The following is a 22,921-nucleotide window of genomic DNA, read 5'->3' on the forward strand; positions in this document are numbered from 1 at the left end:
TTGTGTGTCTGACGTATGTGTTAGTTACGTATGTGTGAACACTTAATTATGTGCGTGTTTGTGTATACACGTTTAATTGTAGAGTTTTGTATTGACGAGTGTGTATTTGTTTATGTTGTACAAATTTATTTTGGTTGTGAATTTGAAGTTGTGTCAAATAGCTAGTCAGACTTCTTGCTGTTAGGTGAATGAAACTAACCACTTTCGTTAACCAATCGGGAATAATTTTCTAATTTGTTGTTGATGAAACTTTTGACGAATTAAGAAATTGAATGAATAACTGAGTTAGTGAATGAGATAAATTGTATAAAAAATATGTTAACAAAAAATAATAAATGATTTAATGGACCAAATCAGGTAAATGTAATGAAATTTAATTGAAATCGAATCTTTGAAAACGAAAAAAAAATCCATATTGAAAAAAAAATCTATTTTTCATTTAACGTTCTGACCTTTTTTACGTGACTTTCATATAAAAATAAAAAAAAACAAACATACAACATCATAAATAAATAATAATAATAATAATAATAAATAGTTATAATAAATAATAAAAACAATAATTGTTGGGATGTTACATTGATTCGTTAAAAGAACCAGCCAATTCTTACCAATAATAATCATAATAAAAAGGATAGCATTAATAATAATTGTTATTAATTAAAAACATAATCAATTGGAAATAAAATGAGTGGTTATAACAGGAAAAAAATGAAATTTGAGGTTATATGTGCTTGTGTGAGACGAATAATTGAAGATAATATTTTTTTAAATTGACAAATAATCACATTCAAATATTTTGTAATAATTATAAATAAATTGAACAGTAATTTTGTTTAATTTTATTATAAAATCGAAATAAAATAACAGATGAAAACCAATTATTGCATAAGAATTGAAATATAGCAAATGTATATATGTATTGAGCGAAACGTTATCATGGTTGGTTAGGTACTGCTACCAAATTTTTATGGCTAATCATTATTATTCAAATAATATGATTAATAATTGATTCAAAATTGAATTAAAAACTAAAAATGAAACCAATTAATTAATTAACTAATTGATTAATTAGTATAATCTATAAACTAATTGATTAATTAGTATATCTATGGTCCTTCTTCCAATTACTTTGTAAATGGTCTCGTTAAAAAATTCCATATAATAAAAATCACAAAATTAAAAACAAAGACAAAAAATTTATTATTGATATTATTATTATTATGTTAAAATTAATACTTGTTATAATAATAACGTAAGAATAATGAAATAATTATATTGGTCGAAACAATGATAGCATCTTTAACATGGTCCCAAACTTGATATAAATGATATTCGGATAGACCTCATCACTATTCCATCGTCATCATTAAAGGTTAAAGGTAATTTTTTCTTACTATATTTGATTCATGAGTATCAACAATAAATACACACACAGACACACGCACTCACCCACAGACAAACATTGCATATGACAGGTAGGAATTTTCATGCGTTTGAACCCAGTCACTGCAAAGAAGAACCAGGCGCCTTTAACCATTGTGCCACCGTCCCGCCTATTAAATCAACATGCTCATTATCGTCATCAATCAAATGCCATCATTAAAAATTTATCTTGTCAATATTATTTGGAGTAATAATTATGTAAAGAATAATTTTAAATTGTAATACAAAAACATTATGAATGAATGAATTATATATATTATGTTCAAGTAAGTAAACAAATTAACTTATTTATGTAAATTTATTTTCACATACATATAAACGACTGTATGCATACTTAGACATCAATGCTCTCCTAACAATAATTGTATGTGTGCTCTTTATTATTGTACATTATTACCATACATAACACAAGTGAACAATATGAAAATTATTAAATTAATAAATAAAAATTTATTCATTTATTTATTTATTTATATATGTACATATATACGTTATACGAATTATGTATTTACAATCTAATAATCATTGACAAAAAAATTGAGATCAAGAATTGTTATGTCTGAAATCATCACTGCCCGTTACGGAAAAACATGGTAAAATATAGTCAAAAAACGCTTGAGGAAAAAATCACACAAAAAACATTACCATAAAAAATTAGAAAAGCATTATAAGTTGCGCAAATGAGTGTGGCCTGCGGACGCACGCGAGGACTAACTGTCAGAATCGGAAACCGTTGAAAAAGATATGAGCAGCTTTTTGTTATCTTCGTCACTTTTTTCCTGTTTTGTTTTTCTTCCATTGTAGCTAGAGACGCTACCGCTGCCGCTGCTTGTGTCGCTGAATATGTTTCTGACGTTTTCATCCATGTCCGTGGTCAGTTCTGTTTTTATTACATTAACTCCGTTTGATGAGTTGGCTTCTAATATTGAAAGTTTGCTGCCCGATGTGAATCTTGAGTTGTACGACTCTAATGAAACTTTGTCTAATTGGTACAAATCTTCTTTTGCATGCTCCAATCTTTTCTTGTTAACGTAGTTGCGCCAGGACTTTTGAATTATTCTGGCCACGCACATTTCTCGTTGTCGTTTCAGTGTGGTGCTGATTGGGTGGTAGTCCTTCTTCTCGGGTCCTTTCAAGTCGCCTAACTCACCTGTGTCTTCGTTGGCAGTCCCGAGAAAATTTTTCGTTAGAGCGTCCAATATGTCGATGCAGTGAACCTGAAAGTTTTGTTTCGTTGTTGTAATAAAAAACTAAAATAGTGAAATTATTTTGTAAATGGAGCGAATTTTTTCAGTGCAATGATCAAAAAGTTTAAAATTTAACTAGTTAGTTGAATAATTTCAATGCATCCAACAAATTTGCTACCATATCATTTTCGCAGATGGGGATATCCATAGAGACAAGTTTGTAGAGGTTGGGTGCAGGCAGTCGCAGTGGGTCTTCCAGCGTATCAACGAATTCGCACAAGCGATCCAGAGGGATGTACTGAGTGGCGTTCTCGTCGAACCTCTCCCAGAGCTCGTAGTACATGTCAAAATCGTCCTGGGTCAGTCCCTGCTGTACATCTTCGGTGGCTTGTGAAAAATTTTCAAGAATCACAGCGATGTACATGTTGATGATGACCAAGAATGTTATGACTAAATACGTCACAAGAAACATCATGCCGAGCGCACTGTTCCCACAATCTCCGTTCGGACTGGATTCCGTTGGTTTATCGTCGCAATCTGGAGGCGTGTCGTTCATCAAGCCAGCCAGCACTCCATCCCAGCCTGCCGATGTACAAATCTGAAAGAGGATGATCATACTGTTGAAGAAAGTCTCAAAGTTGAACATGTCGTCAATTCCAGCTGAGTGTTTCACGTGCATGAACGAACTCATGCCGACGATGGCGTAGATGAACATGACTAGGAATAGGAGAAGTCCGATGTTGAAGAGGGCTGGCATGGAGACCGCCAGAGAGAACAACAACGTTCGAATTCCTTTTGCTGACTTGACCAGCCGAAGAACTCTTCCAACTCTGAAAACCCTAACCACCCTCAACATCGTTGGTGACACTGGAAGCTTGTTTAAAACGCTGCTGAGAGCCATCGCTGTAGTTAGAGAATTTAATCATAAATATTCACAAATTTTCAATAAAACGGTGTTTTCACAATTTTTTGTTTATTACCAAAATTAATTTTTACGAAATTGTGCTGAAAATATTTAACATTTTAAAAATACGCGTTAAGAACAGAAGTTGAGAAATAATCTGTTTTTCAAACGACAACTTCACCTAAAATAGAAGTGATGACAACAACAAAATCGAATATGTTCCAGGGCTCCTTGAAGTAGTAGAACCTTTTTTCAATGTAGAAACAAACATTTTAATTAAAAAACGTAAACTTTGAATTGTATACTTTATTCTATTGAATACATTATAATTGTAAAATGTTAATCAAAGTCTTACAGCAATTCTAATAATTTCCAGTTAAAAAATCGTTGAAATCTTTTAACAGTTGCAAAATCATTTATAAGCTTCCTAACAAAACAACAAAATAAATATATAAACAGTAAAGGTTCACATACAAAAAAAAACTGCACACAAAATCAACATCAAAAAGCTCATCTTGAAAGATAATTTCCAATGCATCGGCAGACCTTAGGCCTAAGAGCTTCATGACGCATTCAAGCGTGAATATGACGATGAAGACGGTGTTGATGTAGTTTAGAGTTATCTCCATGGCCTTTGGCTGGTCGTAGTGCTCGAGACCCATCGTAGTCATATTTAAGAGGATGACCACCATGATGGCTACGTCGAATTTTTGATTCTTCGTCAGGTTGAAAAAAAATAACTGGCATGTTAGCTGAGTTGGGAGGGGAAAGTAAGTTTTGAAAGTTTTCATTAATTTATTATTGAATAATTTACAAAGTTACTCCAAATTTTATAGCCAATTTTAAAACATTTTAATGTGTTGACAAGGCTTATACAGGTTTGTGTGAGAGGCATGTTATAAACCATGAGTAACATTTTAAAGAAAATAAGCATTAATGATCACATATAATAAATTAAAACAAACTGAAGAGATAATATTTTTAAAATATCTAAGTAAAGTAAATAACTTTAGGCTTAGGGATTGGTTTGGTCGGCTGCTTGCTTCCGAGTTTTTTCATGGCGTTGTAATACTTTTTCTGATCTTCAGTCATCAGCATCTCCATCGAACCGCCAGCCTTTTGTGGATTTTTAATTATTTAAATTTTTCATTTAAAAATAAAATTTTTATTTAATAAATTATATGAGCTTAAACAAGTATTTAAACGAAAATACTAAAAATTATCGAATGCATTTCATAAATTCATATTTTTAAGATTTTCTTTTTTCAAATAAACAAACTTTTTTCTTCTGCATGTTGAAATTTTCGATGATGACACCGATAAATAAGTTGAGTGTGAAAAAAGCCCCAAAGACGATGAAGAGAACGAAATAGAGATAGACACCGACTCTATCTTCGAACAATGGCTGTTCGGTAGGCTGTCGAGTAGCAAATTTTACTGTTTCAATACAGTACTATGAATTATGGAAATATTTACGTCTCAGAAAAATATAATTTTTAAATATGATTTTCAATACAAAATGTTAAATAGTGCAACAAAATGATAAGCCCATATCTAAACTAATGCGTTAGCCTAATAAACTGAATAAAATTTATACATTTCAATAAATATATACATATGCACGTGCCTAAAAACTAGTTTTATATTGTAATTGTTAACAAAATAATAAAATTATATAAAAATAAAAATTGATTCAAAGTACAAAAAAATATGCTACCAATCACCTCTCGACTATCAATTGCAGCATACATGATATCCATCCATCCTTTGAATGTGGCTATTTGAAACAAGGAAAGATACCCAATGAGGACATTGTCGAAATTTACCTTAGGGTTGAACCAAGTATAATTGCGAGTGACCGAGAAATTCTTCTTGCAGAGTTCTCTCGTCAGGGTATCGTTTGTTCCTTGAATGACGTAGTGCCCGGATTCAAATACAATCTTGATCATTTCGCCTTCCTCGTCCAGACATCTTCCAAATCTGCCCATGAAAAGATTGACTCCCATAATGCTGAAAATAAGCCAGAAGACCAAGCAGACCAGCAACACGTTGAAGATGGCTGGAATGGCTTGTATGAGAGCGTTCACTACAACCTGTTATGTTAGGCGAAAACCATGTATGTTAAGTGAAAACCGTGTAGGACCTAGGCGTGGCTGACATCTTTCGCTGAACTAATTAGATTATTTTTTTGTCATTTAAATGATCAAGTCTTAATGATGAATGACGTTTCATTTCAATTTAATTCGAATTTTTTCAAATAAACTGAATTAGGTGAGAATATTTTTTCAATCTGATGAAAATGTTGAAACAAGTTTGCAGAAGTACTTGCAGAATGATTGGAATAAGTTTGGATCGATAAACCAACTAAAACAGCAAACAAAAAAGATAAAATTATTAATAACTAATGACTAGACCATCTTCAATTGTTGTTTAAAAAGTATAAAATTGAACAGCCTGCTTTAAAACGCGCGACTGAAATTTCAAACAAATTGTATTCCCGGTAGTTTTGAAATATTTTGAATGAAAATACACAGACGGCATTTTGATCGATCTGCATTTGAAATAAAAACATTTCCCCAATGAAGAGTTTGCCTTATGTTGATTCAATGCAGAACAACTGAATTAATACAAACATTTTACCTTCATTCCCTCCCATCGGGAAACAGCTCTTAGGGGTCGTAGTGCCCTCAGCGTCCTCAGTGCCCGGAACGCTCCCATATTGCCCGCACCTGCCCCCTCTGCGAACCAACCCACTAACGATATCTGTTTGTAAATTTGTTTAGTCTATTATTTTCCGCTTTGTAGAAAAACAAATCCATATTTTATTTCAGTCGATTTCGCCGACAACAATGAACGAAAAACAGTATTTGAATAAATGGATCCAAATATTTTCTATATAAAAAATTACAGAAAAATATTACAACTAACCGCAACAATGATGAAATCGAGCCAGCACCAGGCGTCCGTGAAGTACTTCTTCAGTCCGTAGGCTGCCATCTTGACAATCATCTCGAAGACGAAGATGACGGTGAAGACACTATCCATGACCTTCAGCACGTGCTTCAGTAGCGGTTTCGTATCGATGTTTTTGTCTTCGATCGCCTAGTAGGTGGGTTTGAAGTTTAGCTGGTTGGTTGGTTGGTTGGCTGGATGGTTGGTTGGTTGGTTGGTTGGATGTTTGGTTGGTTGGTTGGTTGGTTGGTTAGTTGGATGGTTGGTTGGATTGTTAGTTGGATGGTTAGATAATTGGCTGAATGGTTGGTTTGTTGGTTGGTTGTTTAATGTCTCAAGCGTTGGTTTCATGTTCCAAGCTAACAATTTCGAACAAGTTAACAAATTTGGCATAAATGAGTTAGTTGCTCACCAAAGCAAGACTGCTTGCCAGAATCATGAGTATGATGAATGTTTCGAAGTAATTATTTTCAACCAGTGAGAACATGTAACAGCGAAACTTCCAGTAAACTTTTCCAAACAGCGTGTTCTCCAGCAGGTCCCAGAAGGAACATTTTTCCATGCAGAGTCGCGGGCAGCAATCGTCTGGATACTTCACGAAGACCACCTTCACCTCGTTTATTTCTGGACCGCCAGTTGTACGCGGCACATCTGTCCACAATAATAATTTATAAAAAATATTTAATGAGCTCAAAAACATAACTCTGATACATTCCTTGATTTTACAATAAACAAACAGCAATAACCTCTACTTAGAGTATCATCATGCGAAAATGTAAACTCTGTATCAGTGGTGGACATGATACTTTCCACTGGACTCTGAGCACTATCCTTAGTTGACGCCGATGATTGCGCGGGCGACGAGAAGTGCGTGAAGTGGCTGTTGTGACTGCTTGTTTTGCTCAGTTTCATTGTGGATGGCTCCGACAGTACACTCAGCCCGCAGTTCAAATGCGTTTTCTCAGTCTAGCATGAGTAGAAGAGTGACTATTTTTTTATTTTGTTTGTCTTGTTAGTTTAGTAACTACTATACTCACTTACAACGGAGATAAAATTAAGCACAAGTTGTTAAAAACTAAGTTACTATGGCGATGGAATTATTATTTTAAAATTTCTAACGTTACCTTCTCCACGTCGTAATTGTAGGTATCTGTCGAGGTGATAAATTTGTAGTTTGCATGCAACAAATTATATTAAACAAAATATTATATTAACACTGTAATTGCTATATAGCTACACAAATTTACATAAAAACTGTAAAAATATCAACTGACATTAACTTTTTTTTATAGCGATAATTCAAACATTGGTGCAACTAATAAAACCAAAAAGAGCATCATAACAACGACAGGCAAACTTCAAATAGCAGCAATCACCCTACAACCAACAACATAATTGTAAAGCTATAACAATGCAACCAGCAACACGAACCGTATGAATAGACAGGCAAGTAGCCGATGTGAGGCGATTTATTTGACGAGCCTTTGACTATTTTCAGTGTGTACTCTGTTGGCGACATTGTTCCAGCGTTGTTAGTGGCGCAATGATTGAAATGTTACAAAAAATTGAAACACTAAACTGTTAATGTGAATATTTTTGTATTATAGTTTGTGCAAAAAATTTTTTAATTTCTTGATGTGTGAAAAATAAATGATTATTAATGATTCCCCACCTTACGCCACAAAAATTTGGTAGCAATACCTAACCAATTGGAGTCACGATATAAATACTTTTGTTTCACTTCAATTCTTATGCAAATGAAGAATGAAAAAATGGAGAATTATTAGAGCCGAATAAAATTGAAACTGTTTGAATGAAACTTCTTCTGCACTGACTGACCGTTGTTGTTGTTGTTGTTGTTGTTGTTGACACTGCTGCGTTTGCTGTGGTTGCTTTTGTTGTAAGCTCTTGAGAGGTCATCATCATCGTTGTTCAGTTCATAATCGCCTTCAGCATTCACGATCCTGCCATTGCCTATTGGAGTTGCGTTGACGATGACCACACCTCTGTTGCTGTTGTTGTCGTTAATGTTGTTGTTTGTGTTGCTGCTGCTGTCGTTGTTGTTCACACACATGTTGTTGTTGCCGTGTCGGTTGGCGTCATGTTGGCCGATGTAGTTGGTGCGTTCGTCGAAGAAGTAGTCGTTTGCGATTTGTTTGTGTCTCACTTTGACTTTGACGCAGTAGGTGATGTGCGATTTGATGTAGATCGCGAATCGGTTGATGCGGTCGACCGCCTCCTGCAACTTGTTCGGACCTGCGTTCGTACATGCGTTAAATTTATTTTATTGTCTGGCGTTGCAGGTGTGAGAGAAAAAATTTAATGTTCACTGTAATAACAATCCAAATGGATTCTGTAAGCTTATAAAATTTAAGAAAAAATGATTGAAAACGCCAAATCACCCAAATCACCTTCCTCTTCTTGTGAGTGTTTCAAACTTTCTGCACCAAATGAGCTCAAAAGCAAAGCAAGAAACAAATTCAACACCTAAAAAATCATGAACAAATACAATAAACATACAATAATTGTGTGCACCTAAACGTGCACGATGATTTTTTCATATTTTTTTCATAAAAAATTATAAAAAAAAATTATCTTCAAGTTTGTGCGACACACATTTTCCAAGCCATCTAGCGAAACATACGCACCACAAGGTTGCCAACGATCATCGTCAGCAGGAAGAAAGGAATGCACGGCTTTCCATAGGTTCGCAAGCAGTTCCACATATTCTCTATCCATTCTCCGCACAGTATTCTGTCGAGGATTTAAATGTTGAAATAAAATTTATTCGAGTTTTGAAAATTATTTAGATCAAATAATTATGTTTCAAAAACTAATATAAAACTGAGTAAATAAATAAAAAAAAAACCTGAAGACGATCATGAAAGAGTGGAAGAAATCTTTAAAGTGCCACCTCAACTCGCGGTTCTCGCCAACCTCAAAGGGGAACTTGTCATCAGTGTAGTAGGCACCAAACAACTGCATCCCCATGACAGCGAAGATGAAGATGATGATGGCCAACACGAAGCAAAGGTTCCCTAGGGCACCCATGGTCCTACCTATGATGCCGATTAGGAGGTTTAGGGTGGGCCAGGACTTTGCTAGTTTAAAGACTCGTAGCTGCAATGAAGTACGATTCAGTTGATTCGTTTGTATTATACGTTATTTTACATTTCATCTGCTCGTTGTATCTTTGTTTATTTATCAAACTAATCTGCTTAGTAATTTTAATTACAATTTTTGGACTATTTATGAATGAATTAATGAGACGCCTTTTTTAAATAAAAATTGTTGACGAAGGTTCCATCTAGATAAGTCAACTTTCAAATTTCCAATAAAATTTTTTTTACAAATATTTAAAAAAAATTAGAACAATTTTCAAGTTGAAAAAAACTGCTGACCAATCTGAAAGATCTCAATATAGAAAGTCCTTTAACTTTCTCCAAGCCCATCTCCACCAGGCTCAAAATGACGATGACGAAGTCGAAACAACTCCATTTATCTTGCAGGTACTTGTAAAGACCGAGGGCTAGGATCTTCAGTGCCGCTTCCACAGTGAAAATGCCCGTGAATACCTTGAGATGGCATTGCTTACAATTGCATTTGAGATGTTAAAAGTTATCTTACATGCATTGTCAAACTTTGTTTCTAAATTATAGAGAAAATTTTGTGGAAATGTTAATGCTAGCAGTCAGAATAAATGATTTTATGTGATCATTTTCGAACATTTTTATATTTAATTGGACAAACGTTTGTCACGAAAGTATGATAATTATTGTATTATTCAGAATTATAGAACGCATGACAGATTGGTATTTCTCTGAAAAATTTGACAAAATGTTTGAAAATATCTTTTAATTAGGAAAATAACATAACGTGACACAAAAAAATGTGAGTAAATCTGAAAAAAAAAAAATCGTTTGCTCATTTTCAACAAGTACAAAATCAGCCGTTCGAAATATGACTAAACAAAATGAAATCACCATCTTTAAAAATTGCAATTGCAATAAAAAGTAACGATGACTCTTTTTTGGATATACAATTGAAAGCAACACTTCGGAATAGAAGCCACTAACATAATTTCCATAAGAGAGAACTTTAACAAGGGTATCGTGCATGTTGGCATGTTCCATAGCCATAAAGACGGTATTAACAACGATACAGAGAGTTATAAAGAGGTCCACAAAAGCATCCATGATGAAGAGTTCTGTGATATGAGCAACTTTATACCAGAGCGGATGGCATTCCCAACCAAATAACAACTGCATGCACTTCTCTTTCAAAAATTCTTTCTTCTTCATTCCTGGCTCGTAACCTAACCAACTGGCCACTGAGTGGTAAGATTTCACGTAAAACATTGAAAATATTATTTCCAAATTCGTTCAGTTAACAATTCGCTAATTAATTAATTAACTGATTAATTAGATAAACTTGTTAACTGATTAGTTAGATAATTAATTAAAGGTCCTACATAATAGTTTGAGTATTCCTTTTCGAATAAAAAAAATTGAAATTTTAGATTTGGTTTTTTAATTAATGGAAAGGTGAGTAAATTTATTGAAATAGTAAACAATTTGCGTAATTGGATAACAGTTTTAACTAAATCAATAAGTTAAATTTGAGTTTTTGGTTATAGATGAAAAAAAATTACAGACATGAAAAATTTTTTTTTAAGTTTATAAGAGTTCTCAGTTACGCTCAAAAATTGATAATTTTTATCTTTCGATTCTAAAACTATCCATTTTTAAACTTCATCAGTTTTTCCATTGTAATTTTCTTATTTAAAAACAAATTACATCGAAACATTTGAACTGATGAATAAAAAAATTTCATAAAAAATCTCATAAATTGATTTACTTTTATTTACTTTGATGGGAACATTCCACATGTGCCAAAAAAGATTAAAAACTTTGTGGAAACGTTATTGCTAACAATCATCATAAATGATTATAGAGAAATAATTGTGACTTTTTTCTAGATAATTATAAAGGAATAATTGTGATCATTTTCATATAATTTTCTCATTTTATTTCAAGAAGTTCTGTAATCATAAAAAATTACTGTAATTCGCAACTTTTTTTGCAAAATTACTCACAAGAACTTACATATATATACAATTTTATGCCCTATAATACTTTGGAATACAATAAAGACACTCAAAGACATAAGTAAACCAAATATCAACATCTGACAATAAAAAATACATCTGAAACACAAACAAACGCGAATCACATTGTAAAAAAACATAAACTTGACAGACAGGCAAACATAAAGCTGAAGAGTAAGGTATGGAATGACATTGTGACACGAAACATATTGTTAGATGACTTTAAACAGCATCTCGTTCATTGAGATGAAACACGTGTTGGTTTCTCATTGATTTTTGAAACCTCTTCCTAATTATCTTCAAACAGATGAAAGGTAATAAAATAGAGGGAATGAGAGACGGCAGAAAACTAAAATGAAAGAAGAGAGAGAGAGAGAGAAAGTAAATAAATAGCTAGATTAGTAGATAGATCGGGAAAAAAAAGAAAACAATAACAGAATTTTAAGAGTGCAATGAAAGAGAAAATCAAGTGAGATAAAAAGTTTTGGATAGAGAGGAGTAAGAGATCAAGTGAGAAAGATGAAATGAAGGGAATAAAAAAGCAGAAAGAACGAAAGAAAGAAAATAAATAAAACTTAGCTATCAAAGAAGCAGTATGAACAAAAATAATGTGAAAATGTGCTAAGTGATTTTCTAAATGTGCTAAAAGGTTTACTTCAAATAGCTCCAATTGAAAGGAACCAAAACAGAAGTAACAGTAGTAATGATGCCAGCCATAGTACAAGTAGTAATTGCAGTAGCAGTATTAGTAGTTATAATAAGAATAGAGAGAAGACAAGTAGTATTATTGAGAGCTGTATTAGTAGCAGCAGTTGTAGTGGTAGTTGATGGTGGCCCAACAAGTTAAGCTTCGGGTCTCCAGCTTCTTTCAAACAAAAATCTTTTAGAATTGAATTGAGTAGGAGTAGTAGTAGTATATAATAATATAGTATATATAATAGTAGTAGTAGTACTAGTATTAGTAATATTAGTAGCAGTAATAGCATTATGAGTTGTAGTAGCAGTAGTAGTAGCAATAGTAGAATTAGTAGTTGTAGTGGTATTATTATTATTATTAGTAGGGTTAGTAGAAGTAGTAGTAATATAAATGTAGTAGTAGTAGAAGTAGTAGAAGTAGTAGTAATATAAATGGCGATGTTAGGTACCAAAAACATTAGTGCAGTTACAGCAGAAATGTAAATAAAGGGAAGATAACAGGACTAAACTGCAGCTTACGTACCGATACACTTTCGTGTTTTTCTGTTCACATATTTTACAAAATCTCATTAAAATGTGTTTATTTTGTATAAACTAAGATAGATTTTCAATAAATTAATTTATTTTTATTAGTAAAAACAGTTCTTTTCTGAATTACTCTTTATTTTGTATAAATTACTGTTTATTTGTATAAACTAGGATAGATTTTCAATAAATTATCATAATTTATTTTTATTAGTAAAAACAGTTCTTTTCCAAATTACTCTTATAGGTGTGAACAATAGGCATATGTGAATATCCAAAAATGTGATAGTCGAACCGAACTCTTTAACTATACACCAATAGTAAGAGGAGCAAGAAATATCAATCAGTTGGCATAAAATATTTTTATTTATAAGCAATAATAATTATTATAAAAGATAATTTGAAATTATTTGACTAACATCTCCGTTTGTTAGAAGCATTTCTTATTAAGTCTTTCAAAACTAGTACGTCTGAAGTTTGGGGGGAGTTTATGCAAAATGTTTACTAGTAAATTGTTAACGGTCTATTTTTTAAATTTAATAAAAAATTATGATAAAATATTTTTAGTAGTTGGAAGAAAAAAAAATAATTTTATAACCAATCTTCGTCAATATAAATTATTTATAAAAAGAATTAAGAATCAAATTCACGCTATTATCACGTCACCAACAAGTTAAAAAAAATAAAATCCTTAAAAAAGAAGAATTAGAAAATAAAATAAGCATTTCGTAACAGCAACTCGTACAGACGCATCAACATCAAAACACCCATCGAATGTAAATATTTGCAAATCAACGAATCACCACACGCATTGCATGTGATAGTCTGGGATGACCTTGCATTCAAACCAGGTTGCTGCAACGTCAGTGTCAGACAATCGTAACCACTACACCACTGCACCGTACGATGGTGTGGTGTCTGAATGAATAACCACCTTGCAAATCTATGGTAGCGGTACTTGGCGTTCGGCAGATGAAAGGGTTGTCCATTATAGCCAACTTGTTCTTGGTAGGGTCCTTTACACTGGACTGAGGTTGAAAATTTTCTCGTGAAGAGATTTGATTTCAACTTTTCAATTAACAAAATATCGAAAACAAACTTTTAAATTTTAAAATGGTGAATAATTTTTTTCTAAATTAGGATTTTAAAATTTCAATTTGAAAAATTGAAGCATAGATAGTGCAGCTTATGGCCATTAAACATGAAGCCTACTTAATCATAGTTTTGTATTAAAATCTCTCTGCCAGTCGACAGCATGGCAATGACGTTGTATAAAAAAGTTATTATCTCATATTATATCACCGATCAACCAAATGTTTCTTCAATAAATTTTTATTGTGAACGTGTTATCTAACCAATCAGCCAAGAGAGTTGCTACACACAATCGAGCATTAATTTTTACACTCGTTCTTTCAGAATTCATTCAATGGAATAGTACAAATAACGAAGGCTATAAAACTAACTGAACAATTGTATGTGATTAATTTATTTTTGTTATAGTCTTGATTTAATTTTTTAAATTTGATCATTTGGTTGCTCAACAAATCAAATAAACAACATATGTTTTATATTAAATCACAAATTATTTTAATAGTCAAAAAGTTAGTTGAGCTTTCGGGTAATCAAACATGTTTTCAATTAATCAGCAAACTGACCAACCAGTCGGTTGGTCAGTTTGTCGATTGGTCGGTTAGTCAATCAGTCAACCAATCAACTAAAAATTATTCAACCAAATAATCAATCAATCAATCAACCAATTAATTAGTCAATCAATCATTCAATCAATAAGTACATTGTGCACCGCTACTAACCCGCTGACAGGTAGCAGCGGCTGGTTGACGGTCGCAATCGGACGAGGAAGGCAGCATCTGGTTGTTCTTGTTTCGATTGCAGACGTTCCAATGGAAGTGTGTTGGCTCGATGGGTTTGTTCGTGTAAGCCGGATTACGAGGTACTGCACACGTCTTGGAAGTCTACGCGTGCGTGTGTGTTTGTTGTGTTTGTGTGTGTGTGTGTTGTGTTTGTGTGTGTGTGTGTGTGTTGTGTTTGTGTGTGTGTGTCGTGTGTGTGTGCCTGAAAAATGACATCAGGTTACCATTGCATATTAACAGACATTTCTAAAATTTCAATTTAAGTAGAGTCTGGGTCTGAATTATATCATGAATGTAAAACGATGGAAACCTTGGAATTGGTAGCAAGCGTAAGACTGGAGCCACACTCCTTACTCGTGGAAGATGTTTGTTGCTGCAGCAGTTGCTGCGATTGATTCTGCAGCTGCTGCTGCTGTGAGTGGTCGAGGTATGTCTTGAACGTTTGTGGCGTATCTGCACTGGATAGATAGCTGTTTGTTGTGATGTTGCTGAACAGCATGGCTTCCTGGCTCCTTCCATTGCAGTCGTGTTTGTTGTTGTTACTGATGCTACTGTTGTTGTTGTTGATGATGCTGTTGACGCATGTGTTGTTGTTGATGTTTGTGTTTGGAACCATGCTGTATTGAAAAGATGTTGTGGATTGAAGTGCTAATGGAACAAACTGGCGTCGTTGGTTTTGCAGTTGCATATTCGGCGGCAGCTGGTAGTAGTTGCTGCAGTTGTTGTTCGTGTGGCTGTTGTTGTTGTTGTTGCAGTTGTAGTAGTGGCTGCTGTTGTTGTAACAGTTGTTGCTGTTGTTGGTTGCTGTCGCATGCATGACGTTGCCATAGCCGTTGGGAGCAGGGTTCTGATAAGTGTGGCTCATGCGGCTGTGGTTGCTGGAGCAGCTTGGCCGCCGCCGACTGTGGCGGTGATTGTGGAAGTATCATGAATTTTATGGAACATGTCACGTGCACTTAATTTCATCCAGTTGAGTGGAAAACAACACAAACATAACATACACATACACAAACACATTCACATGTAGTACAACACAAACATACACAAACACATTCACATGTAGTACAACACAAATTTATACATACACGCAAACAAACGTGTATGTGTTTGTTTGTGTACTGCAGGGTAAAAAAGTGGCTTTTTTAAGTTCTACACATACAAACCTATTTTGAGCGTTGAAATAATATTGCGCATTGTGGAAATTGCATATATCTTCTGAACTAGGAGTCACTGCTTCTGAATCGTCTGCGTAAGGGAGGTCTAAATTATCCAAGCAGGGTAACAAGATTGGCTTGAGAAATGCGGACATGACACTTCCTTTCGATGAGGTCTTCCTCCAACTGAATTGACTGGACCGATGTTTGACCAGTTCGTGCATGCCGTATGGGGTCCCTGGTACACTGTTGTACTAAATATGCGTGCGTTTGGTTGCGTGTATGTGTATATTTGTGTTGTACTTCATGTGAATGTGTCTGTGTATGTGTATGTTTGTGTTGTACTACATGTGAATGTGTCTGTGTATGTTTGTGTTGTACTACATGTGAATGTGTTTGTGCGTGTGTATGTTTGTGTTTTACTACATGTGCATGTGTTTGTTTGTGTATTGCAGGGTGAGAAAGTGCTTTTTTAAGTTTAACGATATGAAATTGTTTAAATTATTGCAACATTTGGCCAATTTTATTCAAAATTTGAAATCATTATAGCCAAATAAATTTTTAGTTTCATTTATTTAAAAATTTAAACCTACTTTTAAAATATGATTTTTTACTTTTCGAGTTTCAATAAAACTTCAATAAATAACCTTCTTATTTTTAAAATTTTTCCAAACTCTATTCTCACACACTTCGAACTTCAAAACAAGCCGACTAACTGATTTTTCTTTCTGCTTATAGATCTCCTGGTTGCAATTGTGGCTGCAGCAATATTCCGACTGCACGCTCATCTTGTCGCAAGCTACAGGGCGGCCATTCCCACCATTGGAGTACCTGGGGTTGGCGAGCATGAGGCTGTTGGCTGACCCCACGGAAGGGGTGTACTTCACCTCGAAGAATGCCTCTTCTGCCTTCATCTCGGCTTCCTCCTCCGCCTATATATAGTCAAGTTCAATTTTTCAATATCTCAATTTTCAAATTCTTACGTAACTTTAGTTTATTTAGAATTGCCGTTTTGACGTTGTTATAATCATTTATTGTTATATACTGTGTTTTGTTATTATTTTGTATTATTGATTCGGTGTTATAACATATCTTTTAACGTTTTTGTTTTAATTATTGTCCGTGTATTGGCAGTTCTTTTCATATTTCTGTTGTGTCGTTATATTTTTCAGGTTTGAAATGAAGCCATCAGTCGAAGACACTCGCAAATCAATAGTTTCCTGTCATTTCCTTTTTAAAGATGAAATTCAAAAAAAACCCGCAAGCCTGCCTTCTTTGCATACGATCAAGCATCAACCAAATACAATCTGAAAATTAATGAGATTTGGATTGCATCAAACCTCCTATTTTGCATTTACAACTGTGCGAATGAGAAGAAGACGACATTACTGGTGTCGATCACCTACCTAATAAATTTTGCATAGGTGGTTAACCTCTGTAGTAGCATGAATGAAGCTTAGTAGCAAAATCTATTGCTATTTTTGTGCACTAATGATTGCAAACATTCCTTCATTAATTTCAAACAAAATCGGATAACATAGTTTTGTGTAAAAAGGGGATAATAATTAGCCTAGCAAATAGTAAAATTCGCAGTAAACATAATACTTAGAAAATAAAAAGCTAATAATGATGTCTGTTAAATGTTTACTTTGTTTTTTTTCATGTTCTAGCTAGCGTGTTGACAAGTTTAAACTGATTCTGACAACTTGAAAACAATTTGTTTAGACGTAAGTGGTTGTGATAATTTCAGAAAAGATTTTATAAAGTTACTGCTCTCAATATCACAAGCCTTCCACAACTGAACAGCTTTAGTTTACAATGATTATAGTTGTAAAGAAATAAATTCGCAGAATACTTGCCGATACTATTGAAAATTATTAAAATTGAATTGAGTCAATATATAAACTTTATTGAAAACACTAAAAATGACACAATACAACCAACTACATTACATTACATACATTATATAAGACAACTAAAGACGAACACACACTCAACAATAACCTAAGCAGATATAAAACGGAAATAATTTGTAATTTCTAATGGCGTCAGCCACGACAAACACGGCAACAAGAGCAGCGACATACAGACCTCCAAGTCAGCATCAATTTGGTCCTGCTTGCGGCAGTCGTCGTATGACATGGCGACGATGGCGAGAATGACGTTGACGAGGTAGAAGGAGCCGAGAAAGATGACGATGACGAAGAATAACACCTGGTTCGGTCCGTTCGTGCGAATTACCTAGAAGAAGAAGATGATGATGACGACGATTGTGGTGGTGATGAGGATGATGGTGGCGAGGATGGTGGTGGTGATGATGATGGCGATGAGGATAATTATGATGATGATGATGATTATGATAATGATGGTGATTATGTAGTTTGAAATGATGCGGCTGTTGATTTTAGTAATGTATGACATTAAACTTCAACACTTTTTCACTGTATACACGTATACAATTAATGTACAGTACACATAATTGTATTTGTACATCAGTCGGTCAGTCAGTCAGTCAGTACATTTAATCAATCATACTATATTCACGATAAGCAGAACTAATAAATCCTGGGCATGAAATAAATTGTAAACACAATCCTTTCAAACCTGCTGATAGAGATTCTCCCAGTAGTCTTGAGTCATCAATCTGAACGCGCAGAGCATGGCCCAACCGAAGTTGTCGAAGTTGGTGTAGTTGAAGTCGGGATTGTCGCCACCCTTGGCACACGTGTAGTTCACCGGGCAGTCTCTGCGAAAGTGAGTGTACGAATAATTTTAATTTTAGTTTTTGCTATGTTTTTGAAACTTCTGCGTGTGAGGGCTCTCCACTGCTAAAATATCATTACACTCATTTCTAGGTTGTGGAGCGTACAATTTTGTTGCACTTTTGCAACGCAAAAATGTTAAAATGATACGTACAAAAATCGTCTTCTCAACAAATACTATTCCCCCCCCAAAAAAAAACACGTTTCTAAATGAGGTAATTAAAAATGACGATGTCTTGTAGTTCAAAATTTTGAAAAATAAGTTTCATCCAAGTATAAAAAAAACATCTTAACACCTGGATAAGGAATGGTAAGGAAAATATATAGAGATCCATAAACGACATCATCTAATAAGAATAGCTCGCATACTCATATGATTCATATGCCCATGTCTGCACCAGTAGAGCTTTTTATTCTATAATTAGTGTTATTGCTGTTAGTAGTAGTAGTGGTGGTGAGATTTTCATTAACGTTGAAACTTAATTGGTCTTTACGAATATATATATTAATTTTTTTATTGCCAAAAAAAATAACGAGAGACAGAATTAAAAAATTTTTTTTAAAATAACTTCGCGTCAATTTTGTCGTTTTGATTACGGATTTTCATCGTACAAATAATCACTAATAGAAAAACGTTTTTAAAAACTGTACTAAATTGCTGATGCTAATTAATAATAATTATTATAATTATAATTATATGATAGTTATAATAAAATTATATTAATAAATATAATAAATTAATAAAATAAATTATTTTAAAATAATAAAAAAACCACAACCTACCCCCCTGATTCGTCTCCGTACATGCCACACAGCATGAAGGGACGGCCCGTCGGTTTGAACCAGTTCGCTAGTTTTTTTTTTTTAAACAGTTGTATTCATGTGAACTATTTAAAAATCAACATGAAAAGAGATACAAAAAAGAAAAGATACAAAGTATACAAAGCTGTAGTAACATTTATTGCTGTCAAATTCTTTATAGATCTGCTTATACTCATCGGTGAAATTTTCAAGCAAAACAATACAAAAAACGTTCAATACCAGATAAAATACAATAAATATACACAAAGATAGATATACACAAAAATAAATACATACATACAAAGATACATACAAAGATAGATACATACAAAAATAAAGACTAAAATATACAAAGGTACGCTAACATTTATTGCTGACAAATTCTTTATAGATCTGCTTATACTCATCAGTGGAATTTTCAAGTGGCCGTATTGAGTGTGGGTTTTCTTTTACACATTTTTTAGTCATTGAACCTGTAGTCCGTAAAAGTTTTTTTTTGTCAATTAACTTTAATGTTTCACAACAGTACACTTACTACAACTTAAGTAGCATTAATAAAGAGCAGTAGTACTTATAGGACGCAAGAAACGTTATTAAACGAAGTACACATGTTGTATATACGTATAACTTTACTGAACACTATGAATACTAAACATTACTAAGTAATTTTACTAAACAATACAAGAACAATTACAGTACAAATAACTTTACTAAACAATTTAAATACAACATATGAAACGTTACTAAAAATTTAAGTACTCTTGCGATATAGAGTTAACGTTATTAAACAACTCAATTACTAAAGAACATGAATAACGAAACGAAGTACCGGTACAACATAAATGCAGCATACACAATCTAAATTTATGCCTGATGTAAATGCTCATGTAAGACAATCTTGTGCGTAAATATCATGAACTATGACATCTTATTCCTATTATTCTACTCTTCAGTTAAAATCAGAGAAAAAATTATTTTTGTGAAAAATAAAATAAAATAAAAATAGCAGTAAAATGCATTTGAGAAGCGCTCACCAATTACGTTAATTACATTTAACATTACAAACCTCGTTAACAAGTTTTATGAGAAAATAAGCTTTCAACAACAGTTTTAACAATGCACAACAAAATGTCATATAAAAAAATTTGCAATTTTAGGTTTTTTAAATTATAAAAAAAAATTATAGTCAAAATTTTTGTAAAAAGAGATAGACGTTAAATAGTGAAAGAAAGAGAGAAAAAGAAAGAAAGAGGGAGAAGAAGAGAGAAAGAGGGAGAGAGAGAGAAAAGCAAGGTAAAAAAAATAAAAAAAATAGAAAGAGAGACAGAGAGAGAAGAAAGAAAGAGTTATAAAAAAAAGACTGGCCCTGGTAAAGTTGGAGGCCAACGAGGGCAAAGATGGAGAGGACGAAGACGGAAAGAATCATGACGTCACGAAGGCGACGCACTGCTTCCATTAAGGCACCAACGATGGTTTTGAGACCTGGGTGATGATGACGATGACGACGACGATGATGATAATGATGATGATGGTGGTGGTGATGATGATGATGATGATGATGATGATGATGATGATGATGATGATGATGATGATGATGATCAGTGGCTACACTACACTACAAAAAAATTATTGTTCTTTTATTAGTACCTAAATCAGAGAGGCAGTTAAGATTATCGTATAAAAATAAAAGAAACTTCATGAGTTAAATATATGTATGGAAAAGATTAAAAACAATCAGCATTAATAAAAATTAATTATGGTAATAATAAGGTAACAATTAGTAATAATAACTTTCAATAATTTTAATAATAATAATAAATAAATAATGATTTAATAAATGGGATGGTTTTATATTGCACACACACACACATATAGATATATTTATAAAAAGAGATAGAGTAAGCAAAGGAGAAAGAGAAAGAGGAAGGGAAAGGAAGGAAAAGAGGAAGAAGAATAAGAGAGAAAGAGAGAAAAGGAGAGAAAGAAAGAGAGAAGAACTATATGATGAGAGACGAAGGAAGACTAGGCAGTATAACAATTTAATGTACTTGTGTTACGATAGTATGGAGCATGGGAAGGCCTATGCGTGTAGCGTAAGTAATGAGACTCCAACGCAGATGAATTGAATGTTGTGATTTTTTTATGATTTTTTTTAATCAAATTCTATCTATTTTTGTTAGATTTTTATTTATTTTTTTATTTTTTTCTATCTATATATTTAGAGTAAAATTTTTTTGGTTTTGTGTTTTATATTAGATTTTAAATCGAATTAAAGTTACTTGGTCTGTGGTATTATTAAGCAGCAATGACTGATTGATTATAAATTTCGATGAATAATAACATGTCTCAAAATAATTTAACCGTAGCTAGTAAACTGCAATCTCATGTCAGTTAATAACAATAATTGACATACACAAATCCCGACAAAGACACGCAGTTAGTGTAGTAATAAAATGTGATTTCGACATAATTAAAACATATTTATTGTAATTATTACTCATATTAAAGCTATGTACATGCTTGCAAAAATATTACAAACAATTCATAAAAAGGGTGATTTTTGTCATAGGGATGTACAATATTTATGTACAGAAAATTACAAAAGGTATTATACAAATACGAAAAGGTATTTAATACACATACACGCACACGCGAGAGTATTTACACACACACACAAACACGCAAACACAAACACACACACACACACATAAAGAGATATTTATAGCGGTACACATGCATGGCTGTTGTATTACGTTAACGCTAAGAACATGCGTGTACGCATTTCAGAGCAAATTTTCATACGTATTTAAGCAAAACCCCAGATCAGTATGAATGAATGGAATAACTTAATTAAGGTGCGACTTTAGGATATAATAAATCAATAGATATATATATATATATATTTGTGTGTATTTATTTTGATGTCCGTTTAAAAATGCTTATTTAATGCGTACAAATGCCACTAGGAGTGCGTATTGTGTGAGTTCTTCTGCAGTGTGTTTTGATAGCAAAAAATGCTTTTTTGTAAGGACAAACCTGGCACAACCGCAACAGTTTTAAGGGCTCTCAGTACTCTGAAGGTCCTTAACACTGCCACATTACCCATTTCAATACCCATTGTCACGTACCTGCATGGAGGGGGTGGGTGGGTAGGTGGTTGGGTGGGTGGGTTAAGCGAGGGGAGCTCTAAGTAGGTGGAGGTGGGGTTATTAAAATATGGTGAAAACAATGAAGTCTATTGTAGGATGAACTTTTAAAACTCTAAACTAAGGATTATGTACATTGAAGGTAGGAATTTTAAACTATTTTCAATGAATAAATGAATGAAACGCAAATGTACAATGTTTGTCAGAAGAAAATGTTTCCATACAAACACATGGAAACTGAATTTCAATTGAAAATAATAAAAAAAATTTAATGAACGATCATCAGACGCAATGATCAATAATTCAGACATAGATTAGACGGAAATTTTAAATATACTTGCAACGTAATCAAGAAAAAAAGACAACAACT

General features: G+C 33.2%; 1 protein-coding gene across 1 annotated transcript in view; it reads right to left on the reverse strand.

Annotated features, from left to right (window-relative positions):
- Positions 1-2,156: 2,156 nt before the first annotated feature.
- The window catches only part of HELRODRAFT_109965 (hypothetical protein), a gene marked incomplete at its 3' end in the record, with an annotated part of 29,403 nt that continues 8,638 nt past the window's right edge, over positions 2,157-22,921 (reverse strand). The window contains exons 6-30 of the mRNA XM_009014748.1: positions 22,442-22,533; positions 20,767-20,887; positions 19,522-19,597; positions 19,388-19,454; positions 18,447-18,586; positions 17,934-18,083; positions 16,532-16,768; positions 13,752-13,833; positions 13,233-13,287; positions 10,566-10,812; positions 9,891-10,064; positions 9,359-9,609; positions 9,138-9,243; positions 8,901-8,976; positions 8,329-8,745; positions 6,902-7,140; positions 6,466-6,639; positions 6,178-6,300; positions 5,262-5,630; positions 4,817-4,954; positions 4,546-4,653; positions 4,084-4,289; positions 3,719-3,783; positions 2,812-3,536; positions 2,157-2,663 (exon numbers count right to left, since the gene is read on the reverse strand). Coding sequence (XP_009012996.1) covers positions 2,157-2,663; positions 2,812-3,536; positions 3,719-3,783; positions 4,084-4,289; positions 4,546-4,653; positions 4,817-4,954; positions 5,262-5,630; positions 6,178-6,300; positions 6,466-6,639; positions 6,902-7,140; positions 8,329-8,745; positions 8,901-8,976; positions 9,138-9,243; positions 9,359-9,609; positions 9,891-10,064; positions 10,566-10,812; positions 13,233-13,287; positions 13,752-13,833; positions 16,532-16,768; positions 17,934-18,083; positions 18,447-18,586; positions 19,388-19,454; positions 19,522-19,597; positions 20,767-20,887; positions 22,442-22,533 — 4,945 coding nt within the window. The remainder of the gene's footprint in view (positions 2,664-2,811; positions 3,537-3,718; positions 3,784-4,083; positions 4,290-4,545; positions 4,654-4,816; positions 4,955-5,261; positions 5,631-6,177; positions 6,301-6,465; positions 6,640-6,901; positions 7,141-8,328; positions 8,746-8,900; positions 8,977-9,137; positions 9,244-9,358; positions 9,610-9,890; positions 10,065-10,565; positions 10,813-13,232; positions 13,288-13,751; positions 13,834-16,531; positions 16,769-17,933; positions 18,084-18,446; positions 18,587-19,387; positions 19,455-19,521; positions 19,598-20,766; positions 20,888-22,441; positions 22,534-22,921) is intronic.

The sequence above is a fragment of the Helobdella robusta genome, assembly GCF_000326865.2.
Source record: "Helobdella robusta unplaced genomic scaffold HELROscaffold_14, whole genome shotgun sequence".
NCBI lineage: Eukaryota > Metazoa > Annelida > Clitellata > Rhynchobdellida > Glossiphoniidae > Helobdella > Helobdella robusta.